At 43.3% G+C, this 14,123-nt stretch overlaps 3 protein-coding genes across 3 annotated transcripts in view; all 3 read right to left on the bottom strand.

Annotated features, from left to right (window-relative positions):
• Positions 1 to 580: 580 nt before the first annotated feature.
• On the bottom strand, positions 581 to 3,775 carry LOC119732231 (putative uncharacterized protein DDB_G0290521). The gene has a single exon (XM_038205670.1). The coding sequence runs from the start codon at positions 3,744 to 3,746 to the stop codon at positions 3,318 to 3,320; it is 429 nt and encodes a 142-aa protein (XP_038061598.1). The 5' UTR covers positions 3,747 to 3,775; the 3' UTR covers positions 581 to 3,317.
• LOC119732357 (skin secretory protein xP2-like) lies at positions 2,550 to 3,239 on the bottom strand. Its single transcript, XM_038205815.1, has one exon. It carries the CDS (start codon positions 3,237 to 3,239, stop codon positions 2,550 to 2,552), a length of 690 nt encoding a protein of 229 aa, XP_038061743.1.
• Positions 3,776 to 3,832: 57 nt separating the features above from the next.
• The window catches only part of LOC119732356 (deleted in malignant brain tumors 1 protein-like), a 34,852-nt gene continuing 24,561 nt past the window's right edge, over positions 3,833 to 14,123 (bottom strand). The window contains exons 18-27 of the mRNA XM_038205814.1: positions 8,781 to 9,116; positions 8,302 to 8,643; positions 7,853 to 8,164; positions 7,372 to 7,707; positions 6,911 to 7,243; positions 6,475 to 6,804; positions 5,983 to 6,318; positions 5,226 to 5,564; positions 4,800 to 5,126; positions 3,833 to 4,493 (exon numbers count right to left, since the gene is read on the bottom strand). Coding sequence (XP_038061742.1) covers positions 3,853 to 4,493; positions 4,800 to 5,126; positions 5,226 to 5,564; positions 5,983 to 6,318; positions 6,475 to 6,804; positions 6,911 to 7,243; positions 7,372 to 7,707; positions 7,853 to 8,164; positions 8,302 to 8,643; positions 8,781 to 9,116 — 3,632 coding nt within the window. The 3' untranslated portion in view covers positions 3,833 to 3,852. The remainder of the gene's footprint in view (positions 4,494 to 4,799; positions 5,127 to 5,225; positions 5,565 to 5,982; positions 6,319 to 6,474; positions 6,805 to 6,910; positions 7,244 to 7,371; positions 7,708 to 7,852; positions 8,165 to 8,301; positions 8,644 to 8,780; positions 9,117 to 14,123) is intronic.

Raw genomic sequence — 14,123 nt, 5'->3', positions numbered from 1 at the left:
AAAAAGTGAACACTTCTTTGTGGGGGTAGGGGGGCGCCCTGTAGACCAATCCGGTCACGCAATCAATTGTATCACGAAGGCCCCCTTCAATGGCGAAAGCATAGCGCTAGCTATTGTTCTGATCAGTCATCACGAATCAGTTGCTTTGTACAATAGTGTACAATTGTTTCTCCATCGAAGGGGCCCCGTAAGTGTTCAGTGATCAGTTGCCCAGATTCTATGACACAATAATAATAACACAAAGAGCGAAGTGGCATGACTTTCATCGTACGCAGAACAGATTTGCGCTTTATAAGATGCCACTATTATTATTATTATTTATTATGGATTACCAAAACTAAAAACGGCGTTTATGTGAGTAGTTGATACAAGGTTTGCAACTATAATTTAGATATATTTTTCTAAACACATCTTGGATAGGCCAACTACTATAACGTGTAAGTGTATTTCAAAGCAAATGTAACTTAATAAAGAAAACTCTTGACCTCAAGATATTTTGAAGATACAGACTTGATGTCATTTTGTGTCTTGGATATACATGCATTCGTTTGTTATAAAATACATTTAATTAAGTATCCACAGTAGTAGGTGAGGGGGTAATCGTGCCTTCTTTTGTGAGGAGGAGGGGGAGTTTGTGAGGGGGGGGGGCAGAGGGCGGAGCTCGAAATGTTGCACGGAAGGGGATGATGGAATGGGGCAGGCATAGTAGCAAAGAGGGAGGACGTCAAGGAGAAACGTCATGAGTGATTTCACAGAATTGGGATTTGCGCATCTTTTTCCCATGCTCCTTATCCTCCTGTCCAAGTTACGCGTGGGGTGCTCTCCCCTCCTCAATACAAGCTCCTCCCCTCCTCCTCACAAAACAATGTATACAATTGAGTAGTGAACAAACGACGTTTATCGGAATGCAACATTTCCTTTGTTGGTACATCCCAACACAACTTCGTTTATCCTGCTCCCCTGTACAAAACTATAGCAAACATCTGAGTAAACCGTGTCATAAATAGCAACCAATACACCTAAAGTCTATGGACTACTTTAAATTGCTTGTAAAAATTATCTGTTAAAATCACTCGACAAAAAAAAATCTTCTTCCGATTTCCCTTCGTCCCAAACCACACAATATAAAATTTACATTCTTGAAAGACGTTTCTCCTAAATGTTAATAGATTAAATCTGTGTACTAACAACTGCTCGCAAAAATTGTCTCTTAATTACAACCAATGGAAATATAAATTATTGTCTTTACTATTAACTAAAATTCAAATTTGAAAGACAATTGAGAGAAATTTCACATACTTCTGGGCACTATAACGGGCCTGTGCATCCTTTGAATGGCCGATTACAAGTAGTTTTACACACAGTTTTCCTTATAAATGGAAAACGATTAACTTCAATCCAATCACATTTGGAGCAACATAAAGGGTTTCCTCACCTGTATCATTTTCTAATCCTTGCTGACTAATCTACACATTACATTTTAGGTAAATTGAAGCATTTCACTTCATAGGGCAATGGCTATCTAAAATACAATGAACAAACGATGTTCTGTTACAAAAATAATTATAGCAAATATCTGAGTAATAGTTATCAAAAATAGTAACAAATATACTTAAAGTAAAGTCTCCGGATTGCTAAAAACTGCTAGTAAAATATTTTCCGTTTAAATCACTTTCTTCTTACCAGATCCCTCGCTCAAAACCAAACAATATAAAATGTACAGATTGGAAGACGGTTCTCATTTGAACATATTACATAAGTGTTCTAACAACTACTAGTTAAAGTATTTATCTCGATTTAAATCAGTGAGAATAAAAATGATTGTCCTTACTATTTAATAAAATACAAACTTGAAAGTCAATTGAGAGATGTTTCCGATACTTTTGGGCACTTTTATCGAGCCTGTGCATCATGTAAATGGCTGATTACAAGTGTTTGTACACACAGTTTTTCTTACTGACGGAAAACGATTAACAATCCAATCACATTTCATTTCCTCAGCTGCAACATTTTCTAATCCTTGCTAACTAATCTAGCAGTGTGATCATGAATTGGCACTTCTCTTAAACGTATAAACTATTCCAAATTTACAAACTTGATTAAACTCGATTATGTGGTTAATATACTCTTCATAAACAAAAAAAACCGTTTAAGCAATGTTAAAAATCAATATCTTTACCATCTTGATTAAACGCTATTATATGGTTAATATACTTAACCTTTATAAGCAAATAAACGTTCAAGCAGTGTTCAAAATCAATATCTTACCATCTTGATTAAACTCGATTATATGATAATTGTATCCTTCATAAGCTGATAACCGTTCAAGCAATGCTCAATCTCAATATCTAACCAGCTCGATTAAACTCAATTATATGATTGTTGTATGCTTCATAAGCAAATAAACGTTACAGCAATGTTCAAAATCAGTATCTAACCATTTGATTAAATTCGATTATATGAATATTGTTTACACTTTATAAGCAACTAAACGTTCAAGCAGTGGTCAAATCGATATTTAACCATCTTGATTAAACAGGATTACATGATTAGATATTCTTCATAAACGAATAAACTGGGGCTGGGGCTGGGTCTGTGGCTTGGTCTCGGTCTGTTGCTGGGGCAGGGGCTGGTGTAGGGGTTTGAGCTGGGGCTGAGGCAGGGGCTGAGTCTGGGTCTGCAGCTAGGTCTGTGGCTGAGACTGGGACTGTGGCTGCTGGGGCTGGGGCTTCTGGGGCTGTGGCTGGGACTTGGACTGCTGGGGCTGGGGCTGGGACTGGGACTTGATCAATGGCTGTGTCTGGGGCAGGGTCTGTGGTTGGGACTAGGGCAGGGGCTTGAGTACGGGCTGGGTTTGTAGCTGGGTTTGTGGCTTGGTCTGTGGCTCGGTCTAGGGTTGGGGCTGGGTCTCTTACTGGGACAGGGGGTTGGGGCTGTGTCTCTGACTGGGCAAGTGCTGGGGCAGGGGCTGGGGCAGGGGCTGGGGCAGGGGCTGGTGCTGGGGCTGGGTCTGTGGCTTGGTCTCGGTCTGTTGCTGGGGCTGGTGTAGGGGTTTTAGCTGGGCTGAGGCAGGGGCCGAGTATACGTCTGCAACTAGGTTTGTGGCTGTGACTGTGACTGGGGCTGTGTCTGTGACTGCGGCTGCAGCTGCTGGGGCTACTTGGGCTGGGGCTGCTGAGGCTGTGGCTAGGACTGGGGCCTTGGCGGATACGAGGCTTGGTCTGTGGCTGGGTCTGCATGTGTGGCCGGGACTGGGGCAGGGGATGGGGCAGGGGCAGGGGTCTGGGCTGGGGCTGGGGTAGGGTCTGTGGCTTGATCTACGGCTGTATCTGGGGCAGGGTCTGTGGCTGGAACTTGACAGGGGCTTTAGTAGGGACTGGTTCTGTGGCTGGGTTTGTGGCTTGGTTTGGGTCTGTGGCTGGGGCAGGGACTGGTGTAGGGGTTAAGCTGGGGCTGGGGCAGGGGCTGAGTCTGGGTCTGCAGCTGGTTCTGTGGCTGGGACTGGGGCTGAATCTGTGACTAGGACTGTAGCTGGGGCTGCTAGGGCTGTGTCTTGGACTGGGACTGCGGCCAGGGCTGTGGCCTGGGCTGGTGCATTGTCTGTGGCTGACGGTTCTGTGGCTGGGTCTGGGGCAGGGTCTGTGGCTGGGACTGGGGGCAGAGTCTGTGACTGGGACTGGGGGCAGAGGCCTGGGCTTGGGCTGGGGTAGGGTCTGTGGCTGGGTCTGTGGCTGGGTCTGGGGCATGGTCTCTGGCTGGGACTAGGGCAGTGGCTTGGGTAGAGACTGGGTTTGTGGCTGGGTCTGTGGCTGGGTCTAGGGTTGGGGCTGGGTCTCTGACTGGGGCAGGGGCCTAGACAGGGACTGGGGCAGGGGCAGGGGGTTGGGGCTGTGTCTCTGACTGGGCAGGGACTGCGGGAAGGGCTGTCGCTGGGTTTGGGTTTAGGGTTCGGGCATTGTCTCTGACTGGGGGCAGAGTCTCTGACTGGGGCAGGGACTGGGGCAGGGGTTGGGTTGCCGTACCAGGGTAGAACGGCGGACTAACAACCACTGCAGCATATGCAGGAGGTGGCGGACTAACAACCACTGAATCATATGCAGGAGGGGACAGGTCGGCGTTGGCGGTGTTTGATACCCGAGCAACCCCTGGTGTACGGTTGTACTTGGGAAACCCGGTACCAGGTAACTGGACCATTAATTGGGGCTGGTCACTGAAGGGCATTGGGTAGTACCCTGGAGGTGGTTGACGAGGTACGGGCTGGGCAAAGGGGTGCTCGCTGTAGAGAGGGTTAGTTACAATATTGGCACTGTTGGAATTCTGTTCAGGGGCCGGTGGATCAGCGGCCGATGCCAAGGGTATGTTTATGTTATTGAATGTCGGTGGCGACTTCTTGCGCATTCTTCTGACTGCGACTATGATGACGATGGCAATGATTGCGATCACTAACGATGAAGAGCAGATAGTAATTCCTACGACTGCACCAGCGGAGAGGCCTGGGGGAAAAGAGGAAAACAGACATTACGTTGAATAATTTAAACAGGGAAATTCGCCTGAGACAGATGTTCCAGTCTTTGTGCTAACTGACGTACATTTAGAATGGGATTCAATAAACGCACCTAGTTATTCAAAATGTTCCATTTTCATATTTGGTTAGGTGATGTAGTGTAGGATATTTAAAGTTATGACGTAAAAAGGCCATGTAATAATTGAGCCATATTTGGCGTTGGCATGACAACAAGATCACGCTTTCAGCTAAGATACAATGGGAGTCAGGTTGGCGTGGTGGTACTTGCACTGACCTGGTTCTGTCATGTGTGATTTGCAAGTAACTCCGGCGTCCTCACTGTGCTTACAATCATTACTAAACCATCTGCTGTGTGAACAGTCATCAATGCTTGATTCGAAGCCATAGCAGTTGACATCGTCAAGGATGATCCATCCTGATCCTTGGCCAAAGTGAGCATTGCTCCAAGCATTGGATGCAGAAGGCAAGCCAAGCATGCTGCAGACGACATTTGCATCATCAAGGTCCCATCCATCATCGCAGACTGTGCCCCAATGACCTTGGTAGTAGACCTCTACTCGACCCTCGTAGGAGGAGCTGCCACCAACAAGTCGAACTGAACCTAAAAGCAACAGGAAATACATTGTGGTAATTTGTCTTTTCTTTCGTCTCTTGGACAATATGTTTTAAAATGCTAACATCACAGATTCAAATAGTTTACCTTCAGGCACGGGAGTAGTAGAGAGATAATGACAGATGACGCCTGCATCTTCGCCATGACTGCAATCTTGTTGTCCCCACAGCGCATGATCACATTCTGACAGAGTCGACTCAGATCCGGTACAACGAACATCATCCAGGAGGATGTTACCCGATCCCTGCCCAAAATAGGCACCACTCTTTGCCCTAACAGCATAAGCATAGCCAAGCTGATGACAAACGACTGTAGCATCGTTGATGTCCCACGCATCATCACAGACGGTACCCCACTGTCCACTGTGGTAGACTTCAACTCGACCTTCCCAAGCTGCAGAGCCACCAACTAGACGGACCGGCGCTGCTGAAACAGTCAACAGGATACTATATTTCAGTACCCACTGTAGCACTACAATTTATCAATCAACTTTCAAATCTACTAAGATAATAGATCATCATTAACCAATAGAAGGACTCAGCCACCGACTCAGTAGCACAGCACAGATTAACCTGATTAAAAGTGTCAACTATTAATAGTGTTAGACTTGAACGCTATTCCAGGAGCTACAACTTGCTTTTTGGGGGGATTGTTGAACTTCCCAATGAACGAGCTGACTACCCTTAGTGTCAGCATAAACACAAGCAACAAAATATCACAGACGGTTTATACTTGCCACCGTAAAGTTAATTACAACCCTCATTCGTAATAGGTGAATTGTAATCGAAAAGGAAGTTCAAATGAGGTATTTATCTTATTTTTTTTGAACTAACTGACTACCAACCTGGGATTGGAGTTGTTCGGATGGTTTCGTCACAAGTTACTCCAGCATCTTCACTATGCTGACAATCGTTACTAAACCAATTTCTATGCGAACAGTCAGAAATGCTTGATTCATAGCCTTCGCAGTTCACAGCGTCAAGCATGATCCGTCCTGATCCTTGGCCAAAGTGAGCATTGCTCCAAGCACGGGATGCAGAAGGGAAACCAAGCATGCGACAGACGACATTTGCTTCGTCAAGGTCCCATCCATCATCACAGACTGTGCCCCACTCGCCTTGGTAGTAGACCTCTACTCGACCCTCATAGGAGGAGCTGCCACCAACAAGACGAACTGAAACTGAAAGAATGCAATATTGAATAGAATTCATGTAAGAAATGTTGTCAATAGTACAACAAAAACCAAGCAATGTTGATGACGTCTGAAAGCCCAACATCTAATAAGTTTTAATTCCTTATGAAATTTAAATCACTTTTATTATTTTGAGCCACTAACCTGGGCCTGGAGTCGTCGTGATACTTTCACCACAAGTTACTCCAGCATCTTCACTATGCCCACAATTATGACTAGACCAATCACGATGCTGGCATTCAACTAGGCTAGATTCATGTCCATGGCAGTTAACATCGTCCAACATGATCCGTCCTGACCCTTGACCGAAGTGAGCATTGCTCCATGAATGGGATGCTGAAGGCCAGCCAAGCATGTGACAGACAACACTCGCATCGTCAAGGTCCCATCCATCATCGCAGACTGTGCCCCACTCGCCTTGGAAGAACACCTCTACTCGACCCTCATAGGAGGAATTGTCACCAACAAGACGAACTGAAAGTGAATGAAGAGACAATGAGGAATATATAGTTCAGCTAATTGGAAATGAACTACAAATGAGAAATTATCTTCTTTTTTTTTTTACTAACGACCCACCAACCTGGTAAAGGAGTTGTTGTCATGTTATCACAAGTTACTCCAGCATCTTCGCTATGCCAGCAGTCATGACTAAACCAACCACTGTGTTGACATTGAGCAATGTTAGATTCGGTTCCTTGGCAGTTCACATCGTCAAGGACGATCCGTCCTGATCCTTGGCCAAAGTGAGCATTGCTCCAAGCATTGGATGCAGAAGGGTAACCAAGCATGCAACAGACGACATAAGCATCATCAAGGTTCCAACCATCATCGCAGACTGTACCCCACTCGCCTTGATAGTAGACCTCTACTCGACCCTCGTATGAGGAGTTGCCACCAGCAAGGCGAACTGAAACTGAAAAAATGCAATATGGAATGGAATTCATGTACGAAATGTTGTCAATCTAGTACTACAAGAAACAAGCAATGTTGATGATGCTTGAAAGCCCAACATTTTAAATCACTTTCAACTGATCCACTAACCTGTGTTTGGAGCAGTCATATTACTTTCACGACAAGTTACTCCAGCATCTTCACGATGCCCACAGTTATGACTAAACCAACTTCTATGTGAACAGTCAGCGATGCTTGATTCATAGCCTCCGCAGTGCACATCGTCAAGGATAATCCGTCCTGATCCTTGGCCGAAGTGAGCGCTGCTCCAAGCATGGGATGCAGAAGGGAAGCCAAGTATGCGGCAGATGACCTCCGCATCTTGAAGGTCCCATCCATCATCGCAGACTGTGCCCCACTCGCCTTGGTGGTAGACCTCTACTCGACCCTCATTGGAGGAGCTGCCACTGACAAGACGAACTGAAACTGAATGTATGAAGTATAAGGAATGAGAATGAGGCACAATATGTTTGTCAACATACATTATGAATCAGGCAATGCTGATTACATAAGAAGCACGTAGGCCAGATTTTTACAACCAAAAATAAATAAAATGCAATAGACTACCAACCTGGGCCACAAGTTACTCCAGCATCTTCACCATGCCCACAGTCATTACTAAACCAACTTCTGTGTGGACAGGCAGCGATGCTTGATTCATAGCCTCCACAGTTCACATCGTCAAGGATGATCCGTCCCGATCCTTGGCCGAAGTGAGCATTGCTCCAAGCATGGGATGCAGAAGGCAAGCCAATCATGCGACAGACAACCTCAGCATCTTGTAGGTCCCAATAATCATCGCAGACTGTGCCCCACTCGCCTTGGTAGAAGACCTCTACGCGGCCCTCATATGAGGAACTGCCACCAACAAGCCGAACTGAGCCTGAATGCAAAATACAATGAGGAATTAAGATAGGTGAGCTTTAATTGAAAACGGAGTAAATATAAAGTAAGTATCTTTCTTGTAATATATTCTTTCTTGTTTTACATAATTGTATAGCCCCACTAGAGTATACTGACCTGGTGCTGGCGAAGAGCTACTCGTCATGTATGACTTACAAGTAACTCCAGCGTCCTCACTATGCCCACAATTATTACTAAACCAGCTGCTATGTAAACAGTCAGCGATGCTCGATTCATAGCCTCCGCAATTCACATCGTCAAGGATGATCCGTCCCGATCCTTGGCCGAAGTGAGCATTGCTCCAAGCATTGGACGCAGAAGGCAAGCCAAGCATGCGACAGACGACCTCAGCATCTTGTAGGTCCCATCCATCATCGCAGACTGTGCCCCACTCGCCTTGGTAGAAGACCTCTACGCGGCCCTCATATGAGGAACTGCCACCAACAAGCCGAACTGAGCCTGAATGCAAAATACAATGAGGAATTAAGATAGGTGAGCTTTAATTGAAAACGGAGTAAATATAAAGTAAGTATCTTTCTTGTTATATATTCTTTCTTGTTTCACATAATTTTATAGCCCCGCTAGAGTATACTGACGTGGTGCTGGCGAAGAGCTACTCGTCATGTATGACTTGCAAGTAACTCCGGCGTCCTCACTGTGTCCACAATTATTACTAAACCAGCTGCTATGTAAACAGGCAGCGATGCTTGATTCATATCCTCCACAGCTAACATCGTCAAGGATGATCCGTCCCGATCCTTGGCCGAAGTGAGCATTGCTCCAAGCATTGGACGCAGAAGGCAAGCCAATCATGCGACAGACAACCTCAGCATCTTGTAGGTCCCAATAATCATCGCAGACTGTGCCCCACTCGCCTTGGTAGAAGACCTCTACTCGGCCTTCGTTTGAGGAGCTGCCACCAACAAGGCGAACTGAAAGTGAAGGTATAGTTTCCACGTCAATATTAAACGAGGCTTCGCCGCGGTCTCGCTAGTTCGCCGCCTTTCCCCCGCTTCTCGGTCGCGTCGAGCAACTCGTGAACATATACATACAAATGTGTATTTACCTGCAATCGTGGACTCCTTATTGTTCCTCTTTTTCGTGCTTCATCCTTTTTAGGAAGACATGTTCGTTTCGTGCACGATCGCCAACTGTGGACCTTGGGGAATTATGGACCCTACTGCCCTCCATTATTCAACGTCCCATATTGAATGCAAAAACAAACTCACACGCATACATTCTTGTGATATCCTAATGACTTCACATATTTTTTTGGACAATTTTGTGCTTATGATCATGACCTATCAAACATGTTACAAAGCAAATTAAGATATTAGCATTAGGGGAGTATGTATGGGGGAACCCCCGTGCACCCCCCTCCCCCCGAACTAACCGACACCATTTTTGGTGCCTTTTAGGGTTCTAAAACACATTTTGGATGTTAACAGTAAACCAAATCCAATGCTCTGGAGATATCGAAGATGGCGGCCAATATGGCCGCCAAAAATGGTAGAAACGGGAAAAAAGACATATATCAGCTGAATAATGGGATAAAAGCATGAATAAAATGGCTAGTCTTATAATTTAGACCCTCAAAAACTCATTTCTGGTATTTTTTTTGCTATCATGCTTCAAATTCAAGATGGCGGCCAATATGACGGCCAATATGGCGTGCAATGATTGTGGGAAAAGATATATATCAGCCTAATAATATGAAACAAAATCATAAATGAAATTGTTAGTTATATGTTTTTTACCCTCACAAATTCATTTCTGGTATCCTTTTTATGCTATCATGCTTCAAATTCAAGATGGCGGCCAGGATAGCCGCCAATATGGCCACCAAAATGGGGAAAAACTTGAAAAAAGTCATACATCAGCCAAATAATGTGATAAAAGCATCAATAAAATTGTTAGTTATGTGTCTTTTACCCTGAACAAATTCATTTCTGGTGTCCTTTTTTGCTATCATGCCTCAAATTCAAGATGGCGGCCAGGATGGCCGCCAATATGGCCTCCAAAAGTGGTCAAATGTGAGAAAAATGTTATCTATCAGCCAAATAATATGATAACTGCATGCATTTAATTATTAGAGATAATGCTTTTAACCCTTACAAATTCATTTTAAGCATTATTTTGTTTTGCTACCATGAATCAAATTCAAGATGGCTGCCCATATGGCTGCCAAAAAATGGTCAAATTTGAGAAAAGTAACAAATGTAAGTGATATGTATAAGTGAAATTTGAGATTATTTGTTTGAGACTTCATTGCACTTTTCCGGATTTGTCTTACTTGAGAACATATTCCAAATTCAAGATGGTGGTCCAAGTGACCGTAGTATATCAAAATAAATAAAATATATATATATCAAAAATATATTATATAACTATGAACACTCACTAAGTGGTGTGGAAAATAATATCTGTAGGTATCTCACATAAAGGCTAAAGTAATATACAGACATTTTGTATAGTGATTGTCCACTGCTTTAACACACACACACACACCCACCCATACTTGTTTCACATACCTAGTGTGGACTTTCCTTTCTTTTCGTGTAGTTAAGGAACACCAGTGGAAAAACTCATTTTTCTCAAACTGTGAAAACTCTTACAACCCAATTTTTTTTCAATGATTCCCTTTAGTGTTTCTCTTCATTCTGCTACGGATAAACCTAACCCCAAAATGCCTCTAAACCTGTTTTCCAGAAATGGGGAAACACTGTGTGGACGTGGGCAAGTCCACACTTCGTCGCTGCTACCTACATTATGTGGACGTCTTTTGTTCGGAAGTCCACACTGCGTATGTAAGACAAGCTCACCCAGACACACACTTGGTATTGTGAACGACAAAATAATACCCATTCTGTAATACATCTGGAGGTACCTCAACTAAAAGCAAAAGTATAACCTATGGACATTTTATATAGCGATTGTCTATATAAAATGGAGGACAGGTCATGTTTTCCATGTGCGCTTTCCTTTGTTGTAGACGGTCCCTACTTCGTCTGGCGTCCCGACTTCGCTCCCATAGGATAGCACATAATGTAAACAAGGCCATTACGTCATTGGGTCTTAGGTCTATTGAAGGTGACCCAAGTAATGGAGCTCTGCAATATGATTTTTAAGGAGCATTCATTTTTTGTTTATGATCCATTATTATATATTAAAAAACTTTCAACTTAAGGCCCCCCCCCAAAAAAGTCTCCGGTTTCTGGTATGCGCGCGCGTCGCCGTAGCCATGCGCGTCGGCAAAATGAAAAAGGTTTTTTTTTTCAATGAAAGATGATGTCTCAAAACCGCCAAACTCACTGGTTTGACTGGAATCCTGCTGCTGCACAACTTTAACGTGTTTTTCGATGGGGTTATGATCGAGAATAAGCTTTATGTGGCCTCTCTGGTCTCCCATAATATTTGCACTAAGTTTAGTCGGGCGCCATTTGCAGTCATCAGCCGACATTTTGAAGCAAACAAAAACAGGTAAAAAAAAAAAAAAGCCGCGTCGCCGCACCACTTTTTGGGCAAGCTCCATACCAGAAACCGGAGACTTTTTTTTTGGCCTAAGCAAGTAGTTCTTGTATGGCATCCTTCAGATCCATGCACTAATTTAAAAGCATATCCACTATATTATATGACTATCGTCTTCAAAATCAATATTGCATTCATCCAATTACGTACAGCTAAACTAGGAAGTAAAAACACATCGAAATACTTATACAGCCTATACATGAAGCATATTGACTACACCTTGAGCCCATATAGCTGATGGCCGCTCTATCCCATATTCAAACTTTTTTTCCAAAACTTTTTTTCCGAAAATTGGGACTCTACATACTGTGTATAAGAGTCCCAAAACTTAAGTGTTAAAAACATGCTATACAGGAAAATAGAGTGGCACATGAAACAACCAGTCCAACACCCCTTCAGTACTGCATCAATCAACTGTGCCAAAAGAAAGATGTGGCATGAACCGGGAACTAGTCTCTATTTGCTACACATTTATCCACAGTCAACCACCAGCCTAATGACACTGAATGAAAGGGTCAGTCTTTTCAAATAGTTGGAACATGGTTAGACATGTACCAGTCTAGTCTTTATCCTCATTTCGAAATCACTTGACTTCCCTCTCATGTGCAAAATATTGAAGAAATTCCTCCTTTAAAAGTTGAATTGAGTCTGCAAACTTGGTTGGTGAAAATTTGAGGACCTAATATTTTTTTTGGCAAACGAAATTTTTGGAGAAATTTGCTTGCTAAAGAGTGAGTAAAGTTGACCTGATTTAGTTTTGCACGTTTCATCGCACTCCAGGTGACCACGTAAAAGGTGTAAGCTAATTCCCCCGGATTTTCAGAACTGTATGTCGCTATGATTCCCACAAGTCTGTCTAAGTGTACACTTACCCGACGGTTCCTGGGCCCATACCCATCGAAAGTTGACAAGAAAACTCAGTGAAAACAGAAAGAGGATTGGCATCAGGAATCCCCGCATCTTGAGGATGGTCGTTACCTTGGAGACCTATACGAGCCCTTAATACGACTAACGACACAACTTGACTTTGTCTGCCGATACTGCACTTCGCACAAAATGGCGTTGTATATAGCGGTTATGACACGCGCAGTGCTTTCTGCACAATCAGGCAATGTACGTGTATATCGTGTACTACGTAGGTCTTATGGTGAATTGACACTTTTGTTGTTGTGCATCCACCATAACGACACAAAGACGCCGTGCGCAGTCTCAGTTTCGTTAGATTGTTTGCCGATTTTTATAAGAAAAAGATATATCCCACTGGGAATTGCCTGCATGCTTACAATCAGTAAAATTGGTTCACTTTGTCACACTTGCACGCAGGGACACGACGCGAAGTACTAATTTTAAATAAGTTATACTTATTATGAATAACTATATGGGATTAGTAGTCAAACCTTTTGTAATTATATCTTGATATGAAAACTTTAATTGCTTCCAAAACGCTATAATCAAACGCCATTTCGTAACCCGGAATTCCCTCTCCTGGATGCCTTTAGTTACAAAGTAAGTTTTGACCGGCTGTTCGGCATAGGCTTATACTTTTAAGTTATTAAGACAAATTTGACATGTTTTATACGTTACATAGTGCAACTTTTTCCTTTTTTCCCCCAAATGGGTAAATAGGCCTATACGTAGTTTGGAAATACATGTTCATTCTTCAAATGCTTGCTGGTACGTAGGTTTGAATGGCTTGTGTGGCGTGATCGGATTTGGGATTTCCAAATAAACAATGCTGCACCACACAGGAAACTAATTTGCATGTGACCTGACCGAAGTACAGTGTTCGCCATCCGCGGTCAATATGTAGTCCTCATGTAAAAAAAAAACCCACAAACTTATACGTGGACTTTTAAGATACCCCGAGGTTTTATCGAATGATCAAATCGAAAAGTATATGTGCTTTGTCACGTCACTCGGTGGATATGCATAATTACGATTGTGTAGTTACGGGCCACAAAGCAACTTTTACTAAGGTTACTATACTTACTAAGTCAGTTTGTGACACTGAACGCCAACAGGATGTCGTGGATAAAGGGCAGGGTTAGGGTTTTTATGAGGATTTTGGGGTAAAACGATGATAACGACGATACACGATGATAAAGATATATGCGACCAACTGTAGGACTATTCAATCGCAGTAGGTTAAAGACTTTCGTGTGCTTTTACTGAAATAGTCGATCTCTTTAGAAGTAAGCTCGATCCTTATTTTAGGAACCAGTTTCCATCCGCAATACTGATCGATATAAAACCAGTAACGGCATAGGCCTAATCATACTTAATGTTATCATAGTAGAAAAACATTATGCAGTCATACACATGAAATTGGCATTTGGCATTTACAATTTATACAAAGGGCGAAGCGGCCGGGCATGACTTGTTTATCATATTAAGCAGAACAGATTTATTAT

The sequence above is a fragment of the Patiria miniata genome, unplaced genomic scaffold (assembly GCF_015706575.1).
Source record: "Patiria miniata isolate m_02_andy unplaced genomic scaffold, ASM1570657v1 HiC_scaffold_24, whole genome shotgun sequence".
NCBI lineage: Eukaryota > Metazoa > Echinodermata > Asteroidea > Valvatida > Asterinidae > Patiria > Patiria miniata.
This window is presented reverse-complemented; position numbering and strand designations above follow the sequence as displayed.